Raw genomic sequence first — 22,898 nt, 5'->3', positions numbered from 1 at the left:
GCTTTCTCCTGGATGGTGTCGAACGTCTTGTGTATTGTTGGAGCTGCACATGTCCAGGCAATTGGGGAGTATTCCATCACACTCCTGACTTATGCCGTGTAGATGGTGGACAGGCTTTGGGGAGTCAAGAGGTGAGTTCCTCGCCACAGAATTCCCAGCCTCTGACCTGCTCTTGTACCCACAGTCTTTATATGGCTAGTCCAGTTCAGTTTCTGTTCAACAGTGACTCCCAAGATGTCGATAGTGGGAGATTCAGTGATGGTAATGCCATTGAATGTCAAGAGGAGAATGTTCGATTCTCTCTTGTTGGAAATGGTCATTACCTGACACTTGTGTGGTGTGAATGTTACTCGCCACTTATCAGCTCAAGCCTGGATTTTGTCCAGGTCTTGCTGCAGATGGACATGAACTGCTTCAGTATCTGAGGAGCTGTGAATGGTGCTGAACATTGTGCAGTATCTGGGGAGACAGTGGCATATTGGCAATGTCACTGGACTAGTAATTCAGAGACCCAGACATGGGTTCAAATCCCACCACAGCAGCTGGTAGAATTTGAATTCAGTTAATAAATCTGGAATTGAAAGCTGGTCTCAGTGGTGGGGACCATGAAACTATCAGCGATTGTTGTAAAAACCCATCTGATTCACTAATGTCCTTTAGAGAAGGAAATCTGCCATCCTTACCTGGTCTGGCCTACTTGTGACTCCAGGCCCTCAGCAATGTGGTTGACTCTTAACTGCCCTCTGAAATGACCAAGCAAGGTCAGTTCAAGGGCAATTAGGGATGGGCAACCCATGCTGGCCTTGCCAATGACGCCCACATCCCGTGAAAGAATAAAGGAAAAAAGTCATCAGCGAACATCCCCACTCTTGACCTAACATTGAGGTAAGGTCATTGATGAAGCAACTGAAGATGGCTGGGCCTAGGACACTATCCTGAGGAACTCCTGTAGCGATGTCCTGGGACTGAGATGATTGACCTTCAACAACAACAACCATCTCCCTTTGTGCTAGGTGCACAGTACCGTAATGTGCTTTTGCAGCTCCATATTCCCTGTCAGGTTGGGAACTGATATCTTCAAACTTGTTCAATTGCTCGGCCTCCATAACTTTACATTGTATTTTCCACATCATGTGCCAAATCAGCTGGAAAACAAACTAATAATGGAACTAGGTCAGTTTTATTAAACTGCTTGTTGTGGAATGAAGGCTCCCAATTCTTTTTCTCCGCATTTTATTCATCTAGTCATCCGTGCCAGAAGCTATAGAGCAGCCAGTGACTTGGTTGTTACTGGAAGAAGTTACCCCTCGGTCAGCAATAATTAAACACAGTGGGAGGCAAAGTGAGAAAGCAAGGTGCAATCTGCTCTGCTTTGCTGTTTAACATGTTTTTATTAATCATGTTCAAAGGCTACAAGAAGAAGCTGTATTTATTTGCACTTTTCATGACCACCTGATGTCCCAAAACACTTTACAGCCAATGAAGTGCTTTCAAAATGGAGGCATTGTCGTTATGTGGGAAACACGATTCATTACTCAGTATTCATTATGGTTTTTCAGTATTCATGATGGTTCTGAAATCATTGTCCAATTTGCAGTTCAAACTTCCATCTTTAGGTCTACAGGTTTTACTCTATCACTTTGATATGTTATAAGCAAGGGTCCTTTTATTCTGCAGCATAAATGCTTTGTACATCGAGGCAGGAACTGATGCCAACTCTAATAGCAGGGTTTCAACAGTTGGCGATGCCACTGGGGAGCCAGTGTAATGTGTTAAAATGTATTTCTTACTGAAGGCTTCACTTCTTGGTTAAAGGAATGGAGAGGACTCTTCAGTTACTGGGACAACATTCAACTCTCAGGTATGGTGAAAGAAAATTGCTGCCTTTCATCATGATGGAAAATTCTTTGAGTCCTCCAAATGGCACTTGAAGTGACATTGCTTGATTTGCACATAATTCCCAGAAAGTTCTAGAATGCTGCAGTAATTTTTGGTCGCCTACTCCCGTTTGTCAATTCAACACATCTCTCCGTTTATTTCTTTTTTACAGGAAGCAGCGAAAGCTCTGAGTTCAGTGAAGAGCTGTCCTCAGGATTGGAGAGGTGAGTGGCAGTGTAACCAAACATTTCTCATCACATTTTATCACTTCACCCCGTCTTTTTAGATTTCCTTTGTAAATGAGTGACGCTTTGCTGACATTTAGGTAAATTGATTGAATTTCCTGTGGAATTTTGTTTAAATTCCCAAATTCGAAGTACTGAGAGATGAAACACCTAGTTCCATTTCACTCTCTGAGAATTCCTATGAGCTATCAATTAGAAATATACTTAGCGGAACCTAATAGGGTGAAATCACTCTCTGCATGGACTGACTGAGAAATGGTGAAACAAGTTTCCAAAGTCAGTTCACTAATATGAAACAATCGTGGAAATAAAGGCACTACATTAGTGACTAAGCAATTCATGTATTTATAAGACGTTCCTTTTCCCATTACTTAAATGAAAACACTAACCAATTTATTTTGGATGTGTAAGAGGAATTTCAAATGAACATATGAATTACTCATTTTTCACAGTATGATTTTTTCCCATAAGGAATACATATATTTTCTAATTTTCATTCCCCAACCTGTTTGCCCCTCCACTTCATGATGGCGCTTTGCTAAAGTCCATTTCACAGCCGCCATCACCCAATCTCAATGTGCCTGGACAGCAAGTGTCAACAAGATATATAAATGTAGGCTGTACATTAACTAAGGTCGGTGCTACATCCACGTATTTGCACCGGCTAGCAAGGGTTCATCAATCAGGGGCAGGAACATTGCTGATGTTTTTTGTTTTTGCTTGCTACCTAGCTCAGGCATGTGGAGATTAATTACAATAGCCCAACACACACCAAGACTTGAACCTAGGAGTAATATACTGGTTACAGAAACGAATGCATGTGGCCAATTCTTTATGCTTATATGAATATGTATATATTATATGGGGATTGTGCGCTCTACAGAACTCATGTTTAAATTTGCAAACAGGAATCGGTTGTATGCAACACTAGGTCCCAACTGGCGGGTTTCAGTAAAGAATTCTCCAAGGAGTCGATGCAATATTAACAGGTACAGTAAGGTGGTGGGGTCTGTCATAAGGCGAAAGATCAGAAATCATAAGCCGATCTTGTGGGTCTGCATGTCTCCATCCTGAATCAAGTTCCTCATCTTCGAAACTTAAATATTGCGTGCTAATTCTTAAGTGGAAAATTTTCATACCCTGTGTTCGGGCAGACCCAGCTAATTCCTGATTTCTTAAACCACCAACCATTTTGGATTTTCAAGTGACATGCCAATTAATGGCAGAATCACCACACTTCATGCACCAAAACAATTCCATTTCTTTTTTGGATATTGGATTTTCTTTTTCCTGTTTAAATATGCTGAGAATGGTTTGATTCATCAGATTGGCATCTTGCAATGCAAAATCACATGGTTCCTTCTCGGTTGCCTTTGTGAGATGGTGGGCTGATAATGAGAAGACACTCTTAAAATGTGACAATTAAAACTCTTTAAAATGTGCTGCAGTGAATAATATTTCATCTACCTTGAAAATCAGTAACTGGTGGTCTGCCCGAATGATGACTTTCCATGAACACAGTACCGTTTTGATTTGCTTTGTAAAATGATATAGAAATGCTTTGAGCTGAGCTCATAACTAACATTAACCTCCTCTCAGCTACCTGGGTTAATAGTTTCTGCCTAAAAGCCAATGATTTATTTTTTTTTAAAAAGCCCTGGTATACATCAGAGCTTTACAGGTTTTGGCTCATTTTAGAACAGCTCTTTTTGTCAAACCCAATGTAGACTGAGTTGAGGTTTACTGCTAAGAGTAGTGCTGAATGCTGACCCCAAAGTAGAGATCAGGTGCTCAATAATGGACATGTGAGACTGAACCCAAGGCAATAACTTGAAGGGGCCAAATGATGTTACAAACTACAAGAGCAAATTAAGTGGTGCCTAATTGCTTAGCAACCTTGAGGTCAGCCACTGATGTCTGTTATTATTTATAATATATACTGTTGGAACTTAATTGAGGGCTTATGATCCTATGTTGGTCAGTTTTTGCATCAACAGCCACCATTGGGCAGTGCATTTCAAGTCAATGATACATGTTCATTTAGTTCTTGCAGGTTGACGTCAATGGAATTTTTAGAAAAAAAATGCAACTTGTCATCCAGAAACTCCACATACAGTATATATTATTGGACACAAATACTTTAGCTTCTATCTTTCTGACAACTCATTGTGTGTTGTTTCATAATGTGAACCACGCATCTGTATGTGCAGCATTCTACTGTATTAGGATGATGGCAATAGTGAATGTGAAAGTGTGCTAAAGCCCCATCCCTCTTGTATCACTCCATCCATAAATTATACATGAGGAACATAGCCTTTTTATGCCATTCATTATTGCTGTTATATAACACCCTGGGATAGGATATTCATCTTCAATATTAAAAAATTTTTAAAAACCCAAGTATTTGAGAAAATGATACAATTCCTTGAAATTAGATTGGCTTTCTGGGCATGGTGTTATATAATAACTAGTCATCCAATTGGTGCTTATTGGGAAGCAAGAAAAGAAGCAAAGTGTGTAACCTTTACCTTTATCATATATAATGGACTAATATACTATGTACTGTTGGCTGAAGCATCATCGCACAGGAGATAAATAGCTTTTGCTTCATAATTGACTCTGGTCTCCAGTCAGTGTGGTTAAGCAAGGAAATTAACAGACTTGTACAAAATCGTTGCAAATGTTTCTCTCTTCTTTTAAAGAAATAATTAACTTAGCAAGCATTGATTGCAGCAAAGGGCATTGAGAGCAAAGGATTGATCCAACCATTACAGATCTGCCCATCAGCACACAATAGTGCCTTGGCTCTTGAGCATCTCTCTGGTGATGTTTCCACCAGATTTCCTGGTACCTTATCCAAAGGGCCTTTTCTTCCATGTCTAAACCCATGTAGTAGCTGTCAACTGGCTATTTATTGGCAAGAAGCCTCATAGTCCTGCCTGATCAAATTTCCACCTCAAGTCCACAAACGGGGATCTTTGGATAGGAATCGGAACATGTTTTCCCTGGCCCATGCCAGTGCTAAGGACATTCCAGTATCGTTGCTCTGGCTGAAATCAGCTAATCAGTTTCAATCAGAGCCTGATTTGCTCTGTGTGACTTCCTGCTCCCAATCCTTAGCTGAAGCATTTACCCTTCTAGCCCTGTATTGTACTAAGCAGTTTGCATTTTATACGCAAAACATGAGGTTCTTTTCATTTCTTTGTACATCGACTGCAAAACAAGTGCCAGCAAAAACAAATTAAGTTACACCATTTTAACTTACTGATGCAAGAGATTGTCATTGAAATAAATATCCCACCAGTATCCAATGTACACAGGTTTGTTGCACAAAATTAAAATGTTTCTTATTTTTCAACTGAACAGATGCATCTTAAACCTGTGTTAAAATTATCTCCAGTAATAAATTATCCATGGTTAGTTGATCAATACAAGGGGAATTTTTTTCCCTACAAGATGGAGAAGGGTTAGGAGATAGATTTCAAAAGCTCTGCACTACATTGACTCACCTACTCATGAGAACTACATTGCTACAGTCAACTGTTCTCAAATATCAGATAATGCCTACAGCACAATAGGAAGCCATTCAGCTCATCTTGTGTTCCAGCTCTCTGCAAGAGCAGCTCCACTAGTCCCATTCCCCTCTCTTTTCCCTGTAGCCCTGCAAATTTTTCTCTTCAGATAATTATCCAATTCCCTTATGAAAGCCCTAGTTGAATATCTATATGTTGAGGCAAACCAATGTTTAATAAAGGTTCCCCCTACCTTCCTTGCTTTTGTACTCTGTTTCCATTCACAAAGCCCTATTAACCATTATCTCAACCTGCACTGCCACCTTCAACTATTTATGCACATATACTTCCAGGTCTCTCTGTTCCTGCACCCCGTTCAGAATTGTATCCTTTAATTTATATTTCCTCTCCTTATTCTTCCTACCAAAATGTATAACGTCACACTTTTCTGCATTACATTTCATATGCCATGTGTCCATCCATTCCACTGGTGGTCTTGAAGTCTATCACTATCCTCCTCAGTTTACAAGACTGCCAAGTTTAGTGTCACTTATACATTTTGGAATTGTGCCATGCATACCTAGGTCTAGGTCATTGGTATAGATCAGGAAAAGCAGTGGTTCTGTACCAACCCCTGGAACCACACTATCAACCTTCTGCCCATCCAAAAAGCAACCGTTCACCATGACTCTCTCCTTCCTGTCACTTAGCCATCTTCATCTCCATGCTGCCACTCTCCTTTTCATTCCATGGGCTTTAACTTTGTTAACAAGCCTGTTACGTGGCACTTTATCTAGTGGCATTTTGAAGTCCATGTACACCACATCAATCGCATGACCCTCACCTACCCTCCCTGTTACTTCATCCAAAAAACTCAATTGAATTATTTAAACACAACTTGTGCTTTCCTTAATTAATCCACACATGTCCAAGCGTTTGTTGATTTTGTCCCGGATAATCATTTCTAAAGGTTTTTCCACCACCGAGGTTAAATTGACTGGTCCATAGTTGCTGGGTTTATCCTTACATCATTTTTGAACAAAGGTGTAGCATTTCCTGTATCTGAGACGGATTGGAAAATTATTGTCAGTACCTCTGCAAGGATGTCTTTTGTTCCAAATATTTACTTAGGCAATTTCAATATTAAATACTACCATAAAAGCATGACTGAAAATTGTGACCTTTTGTGCATGCATACACTAGATGTTTAATATGATTTGGATGTGTGCAGCAGAGTTCAGCTCCTGTGTTGTTAAGACAAACAGAAGTTACTGGAAATGTTGGATAGGGGTCAGTCATTAGTTGAAAAAAAAGCAGAAAATTTCACATTTCAGGCTGAAGGATTTATTACAATTGTCATCATCCAAGGTAAAAGTCCATTCACCAATTGACCAACACTAAAAGGGCATTTGTCCTATCTGTGCCTAATGATTGAGTTCACCCAAGTGATGTGCCCTGTGTCTGACCACTTCATTAGGATGTCAACCTGCCTACCCCACCTCCTGATGCCATTGTTACAGTGTCTATAACTCAAGGGAGGCCTTGATTAGTTTGACAAATTCCAGGTGATTTTGTCAGGATCATTTTACACCACAAGTTTCAAATAGGATAGATAGAATCATCGAAAGTTTACAGCACAGAACGTGGTCACTTGGCCCATCATGCCTTTGCCAGCCAAAACACGAGCCACCCAGCCTTACCCCATTTTCCAGCATTTGGTCCATAGCCCTGCAGGTTAGGGCACTTGAGGTGCAGACCAGAATCTTTTAAATGAGTTGAGGGCTTCTACCTCTTCCACATCTTCCACATTGTGACACCCAGTGAATTGGGCAAAAGCCAGATTCCACACATAGTGGAAGAATAATTATTGACCATGCTGCCAGTATCCTCCGTGGGACTGAGGGGAGCAGGTACTTTGTGGGGTGAAGATGATGTACCTGGCAAAGCAAGGTTGTTACCAAGACAGCCCCCCATGGCTGGAAGCCAATATGTCCGGTATACCAGGGCGCGGATAATAATTGTCCTGCTGGTGTGGCTCAATAATGGAACAGGGGAAGGTAAACCTCACACTGAGGCCCAAGCTTTCCCACTTGCTTCAGATAATCTTGCAAAACATTTGGTTAGGGTGGTTCTCACTATACAAGCAGCTAAATTATTACCAGTGCCCTGTTCTAGCAGGCTGAATTCCTGTTGTCCAAGCATAGAGTTAGAATTTGCTGGCTTTGCCAATTGCAACTGAATCCTTGGATTTTGGGACTTTGGAGGCTTGTCCCTGTGTGGAGAGGGTACACTCTCTCCATATCTGCCCGTTGGTTTGGAGGCTCCTGTGCACAAAAAGCAGCTGGCCGACCAATAAAAAAAACAGCAACAAGCATTTATATAGTGTCTTTATCTTAGAAAATATCCCAGGATGCTTCACAGGGGCATTATCAAACAAAATTTGACTCTGAGCCACATGAGAACAGATAAGCCAAAGCTTGGTTGAAGAGGCAGGTTTTACGTAGCGTCTTAAAAGTAGGGGGAAGAGGTTTAGAGAGGGAATCCCAGGGCTCAGGGCTCAAGCAGCTGAAGACACGGCTGCCAATGGTGGAGCGATGGCAATCAGGCATGCGCAAGAGGCTAGAATTGGAGGGGCACAGAAGTCTTGGAGGATTGTGGGGCTGGAGAAGATTACGGAGATGAGAGGGAGGAGGTTATGGAGGGATTTGAAAATAAGGATGAGTATTTTAAGATCGAGGTATTGCTGAACTATGAAAAATATAGATCAATGAGCACGCTGTCTAGGGGGCAAATGGAATTAGTGCAAGCTAGGATACAGGCAACAGTTGAGCTTAAGTCTATGAAGGGTGCTTGGTGGGAGGTTGACCAGGTAGACATTGGAATAGTTCAGTCTGCAGATAACAAAGGTATGGATGAGGGTTTCAGGACATGGTAACAAGAGTAAGGCATTGAACATTAGATGCAGTAGTCCCGGGTCGTGTGCACACATTGGGGTGTTTGGTGGGTGTGATCAAATAACCTGATTGCAGTAACCATGTGGCTTGGCAACATGATACTGAATAACAATATCTGAAATGAAGCTCAACCTGACCTAGGATTCACCATGTGCAACAGACAACCAAAGACTTTTGCTGCAGTGACCCTGAGCCTCATTAATAGCTCTGCTTACACACCAGAGCTGCTATTTGCACAAACATATCTCCACCAGCACAGAAAAGCATATTTTCCAACAAAGTGCGCATAGGAGACTGCTTTTATTTATTGTGTCTGTCTTGAAATGATAATCTCTGATATAAATGACCAAAAACCAGCCAATTAACACAACCAAAGTTTATTTATACTAGCAGTGGGAATAATTATGCAGCAAATGTATTCAAGATGTAGCCTGATGTTATGTTGAGTGACTGTTTACTGTTACCAACAGTTAGTGGGAAACTCCACTGTGAGGTTGTGTCTACAGCACACATGCTTCCGTTAGTTTGTGGGATATGGAAAATATTCCACTTGTGCCATTTGGGAACACAACTTCAGCTACTTTCCTGTGAACTATTTGGAAGCAATTTTCTAAAGAATTGTTTTGCTTCTCCTTCAGATGAGGCATTAAACTCAGATCTCACCTGCACTATAAATGACCACACAGCACTATTTTGAAGACAAGGTGTCCTGGCCAATATTTATCCCTCAATAAACATTGTTAAAAACCAAATTATCTAGGTTATTATCTAGGAGAAACTTCTTTAGCCAGAGAGTGGTGAATCTATGGAATTCATTGCCACAGAAGGCTGTGGAGGCCAGGTCATTGAGTGTATTTAAGACCAAGATAGATAGGTTCTTGATTGGTAAGGGGATCAAAGGTTACGGGGAGAAGGCGGGAGAATGGGGTTGAGAAACTTATCAGCCATGATTGAACGGCGGAGCAGACTCGATGGGCCGAGTGGCCTAATTTCTGCTCCTATGTTTTATGGTCTATTATCACATTGCTATATGTAGGAGCTTGCTGTGCACGTTGGTTGCCATGTTACATGACAGCACTCCAAAAGACACTTCATTGGCTGTGAAGCACTTTGGGCATCCTGAGGTTGTGAAAGGTGCCATATAAATGCAGGTCTTCTCTTTCTCATGGTAAGGGATGTTCATGCTGAGAAATGGAGCATTTCCAATTGAAGCACTTGGTGTTAGCATCGACCGGACCAAGTCAGCTAGATGAGAACTTCCTCTACGCTGACCCAAGAAATCTGCCTCAAACTCAGCCTGGCACCTGTGTGACTATTTTCCCTTTTCCCTCACTGTCCATCCTGTAGTTTGTTGGTGAGATTCTCAATTCAGTTCTGTATTCGGGGAAAATTTGATCGATCTTTCAGGAACTGAGTTGAGGCTGATTGAACAGTCATGTGTTGATGCCCAGCAGCAAAGCTTATCAACCTTGGCCTAACCACCTCACGTTTCAGAGCGTTCTCTGAGCTTAACGCTGTCACTAGATAAGTGACGCGAAGTGACAAGCAAACATCTGCTAAAGTTGACGAGCATCCTTATTGCTACTGTGGCAACCATGGAACTATTTCTTGTTCCATAATTGTTTATTTGAAATTGTTAACAAAGCAAGATGAAACGATGAGTGACCTTTTGTGATGGTGGCTTTGTGAAGGAGGGCTGCAAACAAAATGCTGATTAGTCCTTGCAGACAAAATGTTGGACCCAAAAATCCTTACCCCCCCCGTCCCACCATTGTAAGTGTGCAGCAGAGTAGTTGCCTAGTGACCACCATACCTGACCCCATTGGACATTCTGGAGGGGTCAGTTGATTTTCACACACATCTTGGGCACCCAACCAACATAGGACCCTTCTCCACTGGCTGCCCGCTCTCCAGCGCCTCGGGTCTCGAGTGGTGTGGATAGACTTTGGTTCCAAATAGGCCCTGACAGAAATTTGCAGCCCTGGCCAAAACCTGACTACGCTCCCGGAAGAACTGGTAGCTAAGCTACATCAGAAGTGTGCCTCTCAGAGATTCAGGACCTCCGTATTAAACGATTTCCTGTGTATCACCTTCAACTCTCCAATGCATCTGTGTCCATTTACTTTGGATATTTTGATCCTATATTTCATTCTGTACCAGGGGAGCACTAATTATATACAACCCAGCTAGGCCACTGAATAAATGCTGCATTGTTTCAGTTCATAAACTGCATGGCCTTTGTTAACTCTTCAAGGACTAGACTGGAGGTCCTGATTCAACAAACAACAACTTGCATTTGCATAACCCCTTTAATGTAGTAAAATGTCCCGACACACCTCAGCATTTATCAAATCAAACCTGACACCGAGCCAAGGGGGAAGAACTTAGGATGGAAGGCTAAGAGGTTGATCAAAGAGGTCGGCTTTAAGGAGTGTCTTAAAGGAGGAGGATGAGGCAGAGAGATGCAAGGATAGAAATCCAGAGCTTAAAACCTAACAAGGTATGGCAGGGCTAAAGGGAGCCAGGAGTGTGCGAGAGGCCAGAGTTAGAGGAATGCAAGTTTCTTGGAGGGTTGCAAGGCTCATGGAGGTCACAGAGATGGGGAGCGACAAGCTCCTAAGACTGTTGTTAAGAGCTAGGAACAGTTATATATATAATGTCAGTCCCATAGCTTGATGTTTGCTTTCCATGCAGGAGTTAGGACAGTTTAACAATTCCGGGCACATTGGAACACTGGAGTCAACTTCAGTATAGGTAAGTGTGAGGTGGTACATTTTGGTAGGAAGAATACAGAGGTTGCATACTCCTTGGAAAATAGTTGTCTAAATAGGGGTAGAGGAACAGAGTAGCAATGCTGATTAATATGGCCATAAGAAAACAAGCAAAACACTTGGGTTCATTGCTAGAAGAACAGAGTTGCAAACTTGCATAGAACTTTGGCTAAACCACAGTTGGAATACTGTGAATAGTTCTGGTCTCCATATAATGAAAAGAACATAGAGGCACGGGAGAAAAAGATTTATCACCATGATACCAGAACTGAGGGATTACATATATCAGGGACAATTGAACAGGCTGGGTTTCTTTCTATTATAAAACAGGAGAGGACTGATCTAATAGAGGTCTTTTAGATTATGAAAGGCTTTTTTGGGTAAGTAATGAGAAGATGTTTCCACTTGGGGGAGACCAGGACAAGGGACCATGCATAAGATAAGATAGTCACTCATAAATCCAGTAGGAAATTCCGGAGAAGCTTCTTTAACCAGAGAGTGGTTATAATGTGGAACTCTCTGTCACAAGGACTATTTGAGGAAAAAGCATAGATGCATTTAAAGGGAAGCGAGACAAACGCATGAGGGAGAAAGGAATAGAAGTATATGTTAAAAGCCAAATACTGCAGACATTGGAAATCTGGAACAAAAACAAAAATACCTGGAAAAACTCCACAGGTCTGACAGCATCTGCGGAGAGGGATACAGTTGACGTTTTGAGGGGTTTTGGCAATTACCTTGATTAGTTATTTGGGTGGTGGGTGCATGATGTTAATTATAAATACGTTAACTGTAATGGCTTTTCCTTTGTTAATGCAAGTAATTAATAAAAAGTGACTTACTTTCAGATGATGTAATTCAGGGTGGGTCTTCGGACCGCTAACTATGTGATTGGCCACCTAGTACCTGATGAAGGGTCATACGGACTTGAAACATCAACTGTATCCCTCTCCGCAGATGCTGTCAGACCTGCTGAGTTTTTAGAAGTATATGTTGATGGGATGAAGACAGTTGGGAGGGAGCTTGTGTGAAGCATAAACACTGGCATGAATCTGTTGGGCAGAATGGCCTGTTTCTATGCTTGCAATACCAAGTATATAGCAAGGGACCAGATTCCTGATGGAGCTTATTTAACAGTTTCAGAGCAGTTGTCTCGAGGGATGACCCTTCTTGGTAGGACCAACATGAAGCACTATTCATGGTGTTTTCAGAGCTCAGCTGGTTTTATAATCCCATCTCTTGACTGAGGCAACAAGTATGGGTGTGGGGTCATATCCGAGGGGAGTACATTTTGACTCTCTTTAAAGAAGAAAGGGTGTTTCCTGCTTTTTTTTTTTACAACCACTCAACTTTGTTGCTTTGATAAATTCCAGGAAAGTGAAACCAAAGTGAAGCCTCCCCTTCATTCCTCTCCATTCCCCCCTCCAATTCTTTTAGAGGCCCTCTGTTTTTAACGTGCTACATAAATTGAACAGAATGGTTCCCTGTAGAATAATGGAGGTTAAGTAGAATCTGAACCCAGTGTAAGTGGTTAGGTCACAAGCTAAGTGATCGACTATAGCATCAAGGAAACTTTCTAATCCAATTGGAATCAAAGCCAATTTTGTTAATCAAGGAACCCAACAGGCCAAACACAAATATTGTGTCCAAGAAACGGGAAAAGGCGCAATCAAGTACATATGCTTTGAAACAGATCAATAGTACAATATTTCCCATAAACCTTTTCCAGCTGATCTGGATCAGAGGTAAAGGTTCCTCAGCCTTGTCACAGGGAATTTCATGTTGTAGCCACACTTGTTTTTCATACTGTTATTTTGCTGTTTCCTTTGGCAAACTCGGTCTGTTGATTGCCGTCATGTTTTCCAGTAACAGACTAAAGATGAGATTGCCAACATGACGAATGTTAGCACGTTAATGTGTGAAGGAAATGTATCGAGCTTATGCTCCATTTTGTGAGCACATCATTTGATATTGTCCAATATTGTGTGGAAAGGGGCTGCAGCCATTTTGTTCTGTTCAGCCCCTGTACAGGCTTGACCACAGAGTTTGGGAAATGGTTCCAGCACAGATTATCTTAGTACTCAGAAATAAAAACACAAAATGCTGGAAATGTTCAGCAAGTCTGGCAGCATCTGTATATATATAGAGAGAGAGAGAGAAAAACTGAGTTAACGTTTCAGTTCTGTGACCTTTCATCAGAACTGGGAAGAGTTAGAGATGTAATAAGTTTTTTGAACAAGGGGTGAGCTAAGGACAAAAGGGAAGGTCTGTGATAGGGTGTAAGACATGAGAGATTGAATGACAGAAGAGTTAGCCTTCCAAGGCCAAAAAGAACGGTGATGGGGGCAAGAAAAGAAACAACAGATGTGCCCAGGGCAGCTTTGCTGCTAACTGCAAACAAAAAATAAAGAGATAACCAAAACATGCATCTTAATAGTCAGGTTGGCCACTGGTGCATCATTATCTGATTGGAAAACACCAACCTTTTATGGTGATATTTAGCTATACTGATGCCTGAATCAGACCGGTGAACACCATATCTGTTATTTGAATGCCTCCAGGACCTTGGAGTTGTATGGTCAATGGCTGGAAGGTTTCTTGCTTTAGCCACTGAAAGAACTGAAACTCCTGGTCCAGAGTCTAATTTGAAGTTTGTTTTATGTCCGTTGACCATAATGTCTGGGCTCCAACAGCTCCCATTAGATCATGGAATTTCTCCCAAGAATGGCACTTCATTGTCTATCTCATCTTCAATTTCTTGAATGCTAATTGGTTTCTCCTTGACTTTCTGTATAGGGGCATTTTCCTGTGGCTTACAGATTTAAAATGCCCTCTCCTCTTACAGGAATGGCACTCCACATTTTTGGCGGGGCACTCTTCACACCAGTGCAACCTTATCCTGACAAACGAGAACACTGAGTAATGGTGTCTCCTGTGCCCTCTTCACCTTTTCCCTGTTTCTGAGTAGCTGCACTGCTACTTCCCTATCCTACAAAGTGCACTGTGTCAGTTGCTTTTCTCCACAAAGACTCCTTGCCAACTCAAATAAGTGTACGATTTTGCTCCCCCGCTTCTGTCTGCCATGTCAACTGCATAGCCTTCGATTGTGTTAAATCTTTCCTCAAATGCAGGAAATCTGATAAAGTTTCCTCTAATAATGCGATCCTGAATTAATCCATCTTTCAGGGCCCCATATACACAATTCTCAGCTAGCCAATATAAATTGTTAATGAAGGAACCTAAAACCTCCCCTGGTCTTTGAGTATGCCTATTGAACTTCACCCTTTCAATGATGGTGTTCCTTCTTAGGCTGAAATATGTATCAAAGGCTTTTATAAACTCTTTGTATGTTGCCGTCTCTTCGTTTATGTCCTGTCTGACTATTACATTGTTTGCACTACCGCCTATGGTGTAGAGAAGGGTACTGACCTATCCGTTGCTAGTCCTCTCTGCTAGTCCCGTAATGGTTCTGTATCTGGTAAACCTACAACACCAGTTCTCAACTTGATCCAGGCCTTCCACGTGGTCGAAGCTCTCTGGCAAAGGTAAGGTTTTCTCTCCGGCTTTTCTTCACTCTAGCCTTTCTTTGAGTTTTGACAGTGCTTTTCCCATGCTGCCTTTGACCCACAGTTTCTCTTGCTGCTTTTTCCAGTCACTGGGTTCTTTACTTGGTGCTTTTTCTGTCGCCTTTACCACTGTCGCCATCTGTTATCATCGTTTTGGATCTTAGATGAGGTTGACCTTGGTCAGGATTGATAGAGACTGCTGGAGGCAAGGCTGTTGGTAAACTTTACCTTTTATTGAATATTCTACTAGCTATGTACAGTACAAGGTTTAGCACGAGGCTTCATATAGAACTACCTCTCAGCATAATCCATTGTCATGTGATCTTACATCACTGATGATGTACACTGTCTATATACATTTTTTTATTCATTCAGGGGATGTGGGCTTAACATTTATTGCCCATCCTTAACTGCCCTTGAGAAGGTGGTGGTGAGCTGCCTTATAGAATCGCTGCAGTCCATGTGTTGTAGGTACACCCACAGTGCTGTTAAGGAGGGAGTTCCAGGGTTTTGACCCAGTGACAGTGAAGGAACAGCGATATATTTCCAAGTAAGGATGGTGAGTGACTTGGAGGGGAACTTCCAGGTTGTGGGGGTTCCCATGTGTCTACTGCCCTTGTCCTTCTAGATGGTAGTGGTCATGGGTTTGGAAGGTGCTGCCTAAGGAGGCTTGATGAATTCCTGCAGTGCATCTTGTAGATGGAACACAATGTGCTTCAGTGGTGAAGGGAGTGAATATTTGTGGAATGGGTGTCAATCAAGTAGGCTGCTTTGTCCTAGATGATGTTGGGCTTCTTGAGTGTTGTTGGAGCTGCACTCATCCAGGTGAGTGGGGAGTATTCCATCACACTCCTGACTTGTGCCTTGTAGATGGTGAGTAGTCTTTGGGGAGTTGAATGAGTGAGTTACTCGCCGCAGAATTCCCAGCCTCTGACCTGCTCTTGTAGCCACAGTATTTATATGTTAGTAAAGGTCAGTTTCTGCATTAACCCTTTTTTAGCATAAACCCTTTACACTACAATCAGTGTGCCAGTGGGTTAGTGGAAATGTTCAAACGGCAGTGAAATACAGGCTGGATGAAATAATGTAACTTTCCAAAATACACAGGCAATTAATGAGTTGTGGAAAATCTGGCAGTTGAATCTGTTTTTTACCCTTGTTTGGATATTCTGTCATGTCAAAACTCAATAGAATAAATATTGTTGGGTGACAATTGTTTATAATATCAACCTATCTTGTTGAAAGGGCAATACTTTTGGCACTCAGAATGGAATCAATTATTTCCAAACATAACGAAGCAGTTCAGTAAATCTCCAATTATGTTGACCATCAAACATGTGAAAACAAAAGAAAACTTCATGCTTCCAATTGAGGAACAGCCATTAGGAAACTTAAGCCTACTACAAGGCCTCTCACTGTAATGCAGTATGAAATATCAGGCCATAACTTTTAACTAAAACTTTAAAAGCACTTTTTGGATATGTGGCCTTTTGGATATGTAGCTTTAATCGTACGAAACAGAACCTTCAGTGTTTCATTCATTGTGCATCATCAGCATCCTACAGAGCCTTTTATAACCCCACCGAAATCATCCCCTCTTTCATTATTCAGTCGGCAACACCATCTCCTCATAGTACACATTATGTTGAACCTCTCGATGAGCTTAGAGAATAGGATTACATAGGATCTTCCCAACAACAGGTCCCTGCTCATTTTTCCGCGTCTTGTGGTCCAGCACTTTGCTCTTCCGTTGTTCATAAGAGCCTTCCATTTTCAACTTTGATGAGTTATGAGCAATATCACTAGAGAAAAGAATACGTGAGCTGCGTTCCCTTCGCCTTCCTCATGTATGCTTAAAAGAAAGACGAGTCCTCTTCCAAAGAATCCTTCACCTGTAAGCAGCCATTGTCCCTCAAGGCTTGAGCTCTTCTGCCATTGCCACTGAAAAGTCACTGGTTCCACTGTTTGCCATGACTCATAACCCTGATCCTGGGACCACTCACAAAAAGGCAGAGAGATCACCCCCTGAGGTCTCAAATGACCCTACTATGCTCACGTAGGATATATGGCACAGAAACAGACCATTCAACCTAAATCAGTCCATGCCAGTATTTATGTTCCACTCGAGTCTCCGCCCATCTTTCCTCATCTAAATCTATCATCATTACTCTCTATTTCTCTCTTCCTCATATACTTGTCCAGCCTCCCCGTAAATGCATCTATACTATTCACTTCGACCACTCCCTGTGGTAGTGAGTTCCACATTCTCACCACCCTCTGGACAGAGAAGTTTCTTCTGAATTCCCTATTGGGTCTCTTGGTGACTATCTTGTATTGATGCCCTCTAGTTAGGCTCCTCCCAACAAGTGTAAACTGTAAACTGCAGTTTACTGGTTGAATTGTGCTGGAGTTGAGTTATCAACAAAATATACAGATGCACAGGATAGCCTCATGCTTAGCCCTTGGTTCAGTCACTGTTCTAGAATGTACAGCACCTATTTTTCTTTTTTTGAAAAAGCATACATGACTACAGGCCAGTTGTGATCCTATTCAACAGCAGGCAGTTCCTAAAATCAAAAAACAGCAACAGATTTTTTTTTTACTTAAATGACTTTGAAGTTTTTGCTGGCACATGTTAAGTTCTATATTGTACTTTAAGATTTAATACACTTAAAAAGTTAACTTATGTTGTAATATGCCTTTAAGGGATATCAGCATACCATCACTAGAAGGGAAGTGTGTCATGCGATCCCGTCTCAGTTTCACTGTGAGCAGATCCCAGCGCACACAGCTCTGCTGCTGAGGCCTCCAAGCTTTCTACCTTTGTATAAATGTTCTCAATGCCTGGTCTCAATAAATGAACCTGCAACGTGTTTACCTAACCCCTTAGGAGTAATTGGTGCCTATATCATTGCAAAAATATGACAACTTACGCTTAAAATCTTTAAGATAGTGCTGATGACTACCTACAAAGAACAGTTTTCGATAGAAATCTACAGAATAAAGTGCTGATTTTCGAGAGATTGTAGGCCTGACTTATTTCCTTTCCTTATCAGTCCAACTGACGCATGCAGTTGCCCCCTAAGTGGTGCAGCCGGAGCCATCACCATAGAAGGACCATTGAGACGGAAAACTTTACTGAAGGAAGGCAAGAAGCCAGCGGTAAGTGGAACTTATATCAACAGGATTTTTTTCTTCAGGTCATCCAAATGTTCAGCTGTTTGAGTTGGCAGTGATTTGTGGCCAATCATCCTGAGGCTGTGTATCAAGTCTTTGAACCAAATGAGCACCAAGGCTGGAATTCCCATCAGTCTCACAGTCACAGGATTTTCCTTCTGCGTTTAAATTCTAGGAATAAAAAAATGAAAACAATTTTTTTAGAAACACCACAATGAAACAAAAGGCATAAGTTAGTAATGGATACAACAAACTGTGCCTTAAGAGGGAGTCAGATGTTGTTTTTGTTTAACGATTTGCATTCGATTGCCCCCTCGTCTTTCTGTAGCCAGTCGCCTGCCCATTATTCAGTTGTTGCAGAAGGGAACAGGTGGATCGACCAAGAATCCCTCTGCTTTGAACGTTAATGGGTTTGTCAGGGGACCAGGAGGACCACAGCAGAACCATTCAGTTTTATCAAACACGGGACATTCAGGGGTAATAAATGTTGGCCTGGAAAGCGACGTCCATGCCATGAGTTTTAATTCTTTAAAATGTAGGGTTGCAGGAAGTTTCAGAGATAAAGCGTGGAGAGGCTGTAGGGGGGATTTTGAATTCATTGTATCAGGGGCCTGTGGAGCCACTGGCCAGTTGGCCAGGATACACCTGACAAAAGCACTGCATAAAATGGATGTTTTTACATTTGATTTGTTTAATATTCACAACCTATCAAATTACTTCTCTTTTCATCTCAGATTTGCAGTCAATCCCCAGTCTTTGATGACACTGTGCCTTTATCCAAGAGTTTTCCATAAATAGGCAACACAATATTGTTTGACTAATGCTGTGCAGCTTGAATCGCTGTGGGTATTTAGAGGAGCCCTGCTGTTGTACCATACGTTCTTGCCCATAGGAGATAAATAGATCAACCCAGATGGTAAAATTGTAACCAGTCCAAAGTGGGCTGATTTAGAGTAATCCAGACGAGCTAATAAAAAGTCTGCTTATTTGCCCTAAAAGAAACATATCCATTCAGAGGTAGAAAACTAATAAACGTACAATATTTCCTCACGGCTTGATCACAAGTATTGAAAGCCGCTGCTTCAGATATAGTGTCGTGCTTTTTTGCTAAATGAACACGATGCCAGGAGCTGCAGAGTACACCTTTCTCCCCTTTGGCAAGTTCTTAACACAACAGCTGCACATCATCATGTATTTTAATACAAGGATACTTGAATTCATTTCACCTTGGCAAATTTATCACTTTGTTTTATGAGACCAGCAGCTCGATTAAAAAGCACTGAAAGTATGAAGAAATGGGTTCATTCAGGACGTTCAGGGGCAATAAATGTTGTCCTGGACAACGGCATCCTTGTCCTGGGATTGAATTCTTTAAAATGCAGGTTTGCAGGAAGTTTCAGAGGTAAAACGTGGAGAGGTTGTGGAGGGATTTTGAATTCACTGTATCAGGGCCTATGGAGCCAATGGCCAGTTGGGCCAGGATACACCTAATTATGATAAAAGAAATGGATTATGAAGCGATGCCATTGACTGAATGGACTGTTACATTAACCTTCAGACGATTAACTGCCCTCACAACGTGCCATCTGTTCAGTTGAGGTGCAGGGAGAGTGCGGGGGAGCCCAGTAACAGACATGGAGGCCCAATCGATCTTAACAGCATGGTGTCGTTTGAATAATTTTGGCAGACTTCCCCCCCACCACCCTCCCCCACACGTCTAAATCACCTCCTCCTTGCCTCCCACAGCCAGCCAGATACACTGCGTACAGACCCACCAATGCTTCACTTCCTGGACCCCATTGGAGGCCTCAGTCCCTAGAGTCCACCAATTCCTCATCCCCAGGCCCAGACCAGACCTCATCCACCTATGGGTCCCCACCCATAGAAGCTGCACCCACGTGACCCGCCTCTCCCTATGTTGGGGCTTTGACCCCAAGCACATTTTGGAGAGCCTGCCTCTCAGGTTTCAACACTTAAAGGTTGACATCTTTGCATAGCACCAGTGCAGAATGGCAACAACCTAGACCTCATCGTTTGCATTGATTTTTTAACTCATTATAACCAATAAACTGCCCAGGAATCATACACATGCTACAATACCAACTGCTCCAGAAACCACATGGGAAGAAAACATCAGGTGCAGGGCTTTGCCAAAATGTGTGAAATACTATAAGGCTGAATACGCCAAGAAAGAGAAAGGCTTTCTTTGCCTGCAGCATAGCTTCAAAAAGGATGTGCATTCTGCAGAACATTCTGGGTGTAAAATGGGGAAATCCGTGACTTACAGCCTGAATAGCCGGGCACTCAGAGGTCGTGGTGACTGTTCGTTTAGGAATGCGGCTTAGTTTGGTTTTAACGTTGGAAAGTTACTTGACCTTCTGCTTCCCTTCAGATGTCATCCTGGACTCGCTACTGGCTCATACTTTCTGGATCACTTCTGCTGTATTTCTCTGCAAAGTCACTCAGAGCTTCTGAGAGGAAGCATGTAAGTAATCGCCACCATCAAGTTAATGAGAGTATTAGAAACACTCTATTTTGAGAATGTGAAATGGATTTCCTTGGATATCGATTATGGATTTTAAAAAATCTCTTAAAAGCACCCAGATTCTTCTTATAGTGCTACTTTATATATGTATTTTTTTTTTATTCATTCATGGGATGTGGGCTTCACTAGCTGGGCTGGCATTTATTATCTACTATCCCTAGTAGACCTTGAGAAGGTGATGGTGGTGAGCTGCCTTCTTGAACCGCAGTAGTCCATGTGCTTTAGGTGCACCCACAATGCTGTTAGGGAGGGAGTTCCAGGATTTTGACCCAGCGACAGTGAAGGAATGGGGATATATTTCCAAGTCAGGATGGTGAGTGGCTTGGAGGGAGTTTCCAGGTGATGGTGTTCCCATCTATCTGCTGCCCTTGTCCTTCTAGATGGTAGTGGTCGTGGGTTTGGAAGCTGCTGTCTCAGGAGCCTTGGTGAGTTTCTGCAGTGCATCCATTGTATATTCTCTTCCATCACTAATGAGTTTTGCTTTGAAGTTCCAAATCCCTTTGACTGTTTTATCTGAAAAATGCTGTTTAAAATACCCTTTACAGCACTTGAAAGTAAATACATATTTGGAACATACAAATCTATTCAATAATCAATCATTTGATTTCTCGATTATAATTCAAAGCTCACTGATGGGATAAAATCTCCTCTTTCTCTTGCTTTCTCTCAGCCAGCTGTAAACATTCTAAGGGGACTAAGTTTGGGCAGCCTCAATCCTGCTGTAGAAATCCACACTGTATAAAGCTGATGTTCCTTGGGACTAAATTGGCAACAACCCTTAGGCCAGAGGAAAGGTAATTAGATGAATCCTCCCTACAGCCGACCTCTCTGTTGGACTACAAGACATCTTTCAAGTCGCAGGTGCCCTGGATGAATTGGGGCACTTTGGTTTGGAGTTTAGGCACCTTCTTTGCAGTTAAAGTGGAAACAGAAAATGCTGGAAATGCATTTTGGTGAAAGGTCCACACTTATAAAGTTAACTTGTCTGTAAAATTAACTTGGTTCCTCTCCTGCTTCCTGACCTGCTGAGTTTCCAGCTTTTTGTTCCCCTCGTTGAGGGGAGCACAGATTGGTCACATTTTCCCATCATGGAGGTGCTTGGTTGAGCACTGTTCATGCAGTAAGTAAGGTAGAAGAGAGCCATCTCCTGGTTCTCCATATACTCTGTGAAAGCATCCAGAGTAAAGGCTTTTCTCAAGGTGTTGTAAGATGCATTTAAAAAGAGAGGAGCTGCTGCCCCACAACTCCGAGCTAGTCTATATGTCCCTCTCCCTCTGAGCTAGTCTATATGTCTCTCTCTCTGAGCTAGTCTATATGTCTCTCTCCATCTGAGCTAGTCTATATGTCCCTCTCCCTCTGAGCTACTCTATATGTCTCTCTCTCTGAGCTAGTCTATACGTCTCTCTCCCTCTGAGCTAGTCTATATGTCCCTCTCCCTCTGAGCTAGTCTATATGTCTCTCTCTCTGAGCTAGTCTATACGTCCCTCTCCCTCTGAGCTAGTCTATATGTTCCTCTCCCTCTGAGCTAGTCTATACGTCTCTCTCTGAGCTAGTCTATATGTCTCTCTCCCTCTGAGCTAGTCTATACGTCCCTCTCCCTCTGAGCTAGTCTATACGTCTCTCTCCCTCTGAGATAGTCTATACGTCCCTCTCTCTTAGAGCTAGTCTATACGTCCCTTTCTCTCTGAGCTAGTCTATACGTCCCTCTCTCTCTGAGCTAGTCTATACATCTCTCTCCCTCTGAGCTAGTCTATTACGCCTCTCTCTGAGCTGGTCTATATTGTCTCTCTCTCTGAACTAGTCTATACGTCTCTCTCCCTCTGAGCTAGTCCACACGCCTCTCTCTGAGCTAGTCTATATGTCTCTCTCCCTCTGAGCTAGTCTATATGTGTCTCTCCCCCTGAGCTAGTCTATATGTCTCTCTCTCTGAGCAGGTCTATACGCCTCTCTCCCTCTGAACTAGTCTGTATGTCTTCCTCCCTCTGCTAGTCTATACATCTCTCTCTGAGCTAGTCTATGTGTCTCTCTCCCCCTGAGCTAGCCTATACGTCTCTCTCTCACTCTGAGCTAGTCTATATGTCTCTATCCCTCTGAGCTAGTCTATATGTCTCTATCCCTCTAAGCTAGTCTAAATGTCCCTCTCCTTCGGAGCTAGTCTATATGTCCCTCTCCCTCTGAGCTAGTCTATGTGCCTCTCTCCCTCTGAGCAAGTCTATATGTCTCTCTCCCTCTGAGCTAGTCTATACGTCT

General features: G+C 42.3%; 1 protein-coding gene across 3 annotated transcripts in view; it reads left to right on the top strand.

Moving 5' to 3' along the window:
• ralgps1 (Ral GEF with PH domain and SH3 binding motif 1) overlaps positions 1–22,898 on the top strand; it is a 758,811-nt gene that overhangs the window by 715,648 nt on the left and 20,265 nt on the right. For 2 of the 3 annotated variants that reach the window (XM_041193968.1, XM_041193969.1), the window contains exons 15-18: positions 2,051–2,102; positions 3,032–3,112; positions 17,983–18,088; positions 20,496–20,588. In XM_041193968.1, coding sequence (XP_041049902.1) covers positions 2,051–2,102; positions 3,032–3,112; positions 17,983–18,088; positions 20,496–20,588 — 332 coding nt within the window. The remainder of the gene's footprint in view (positions 1–2,050; positions 2,103–3,031; positions 3,113–17,982; positions 18,089–20,495; positions 20,589–22,898) is intronic. The other variant, XM_041193970.1, reaches the window with a different exon arrangement.

The sequence above is a fragment of the Carcharodon carcharias genome, chromosome 8 (genome assembly GCF_017639515.1).
Source record: "Carcharodon carcharias isolate sCarCar2 chromosome 8, sCarCar2.pri, whole genome shotgun sequence".
NCBI lineage: Eukaryota > Metazoa > Chordata > Chondrichthyes > Lamniformes > Lamnidae > Carcharodon > Carcharodon carcharias.
This window is presented reverse-complemented; position numbering and strand designations above follow the sequence as displayed.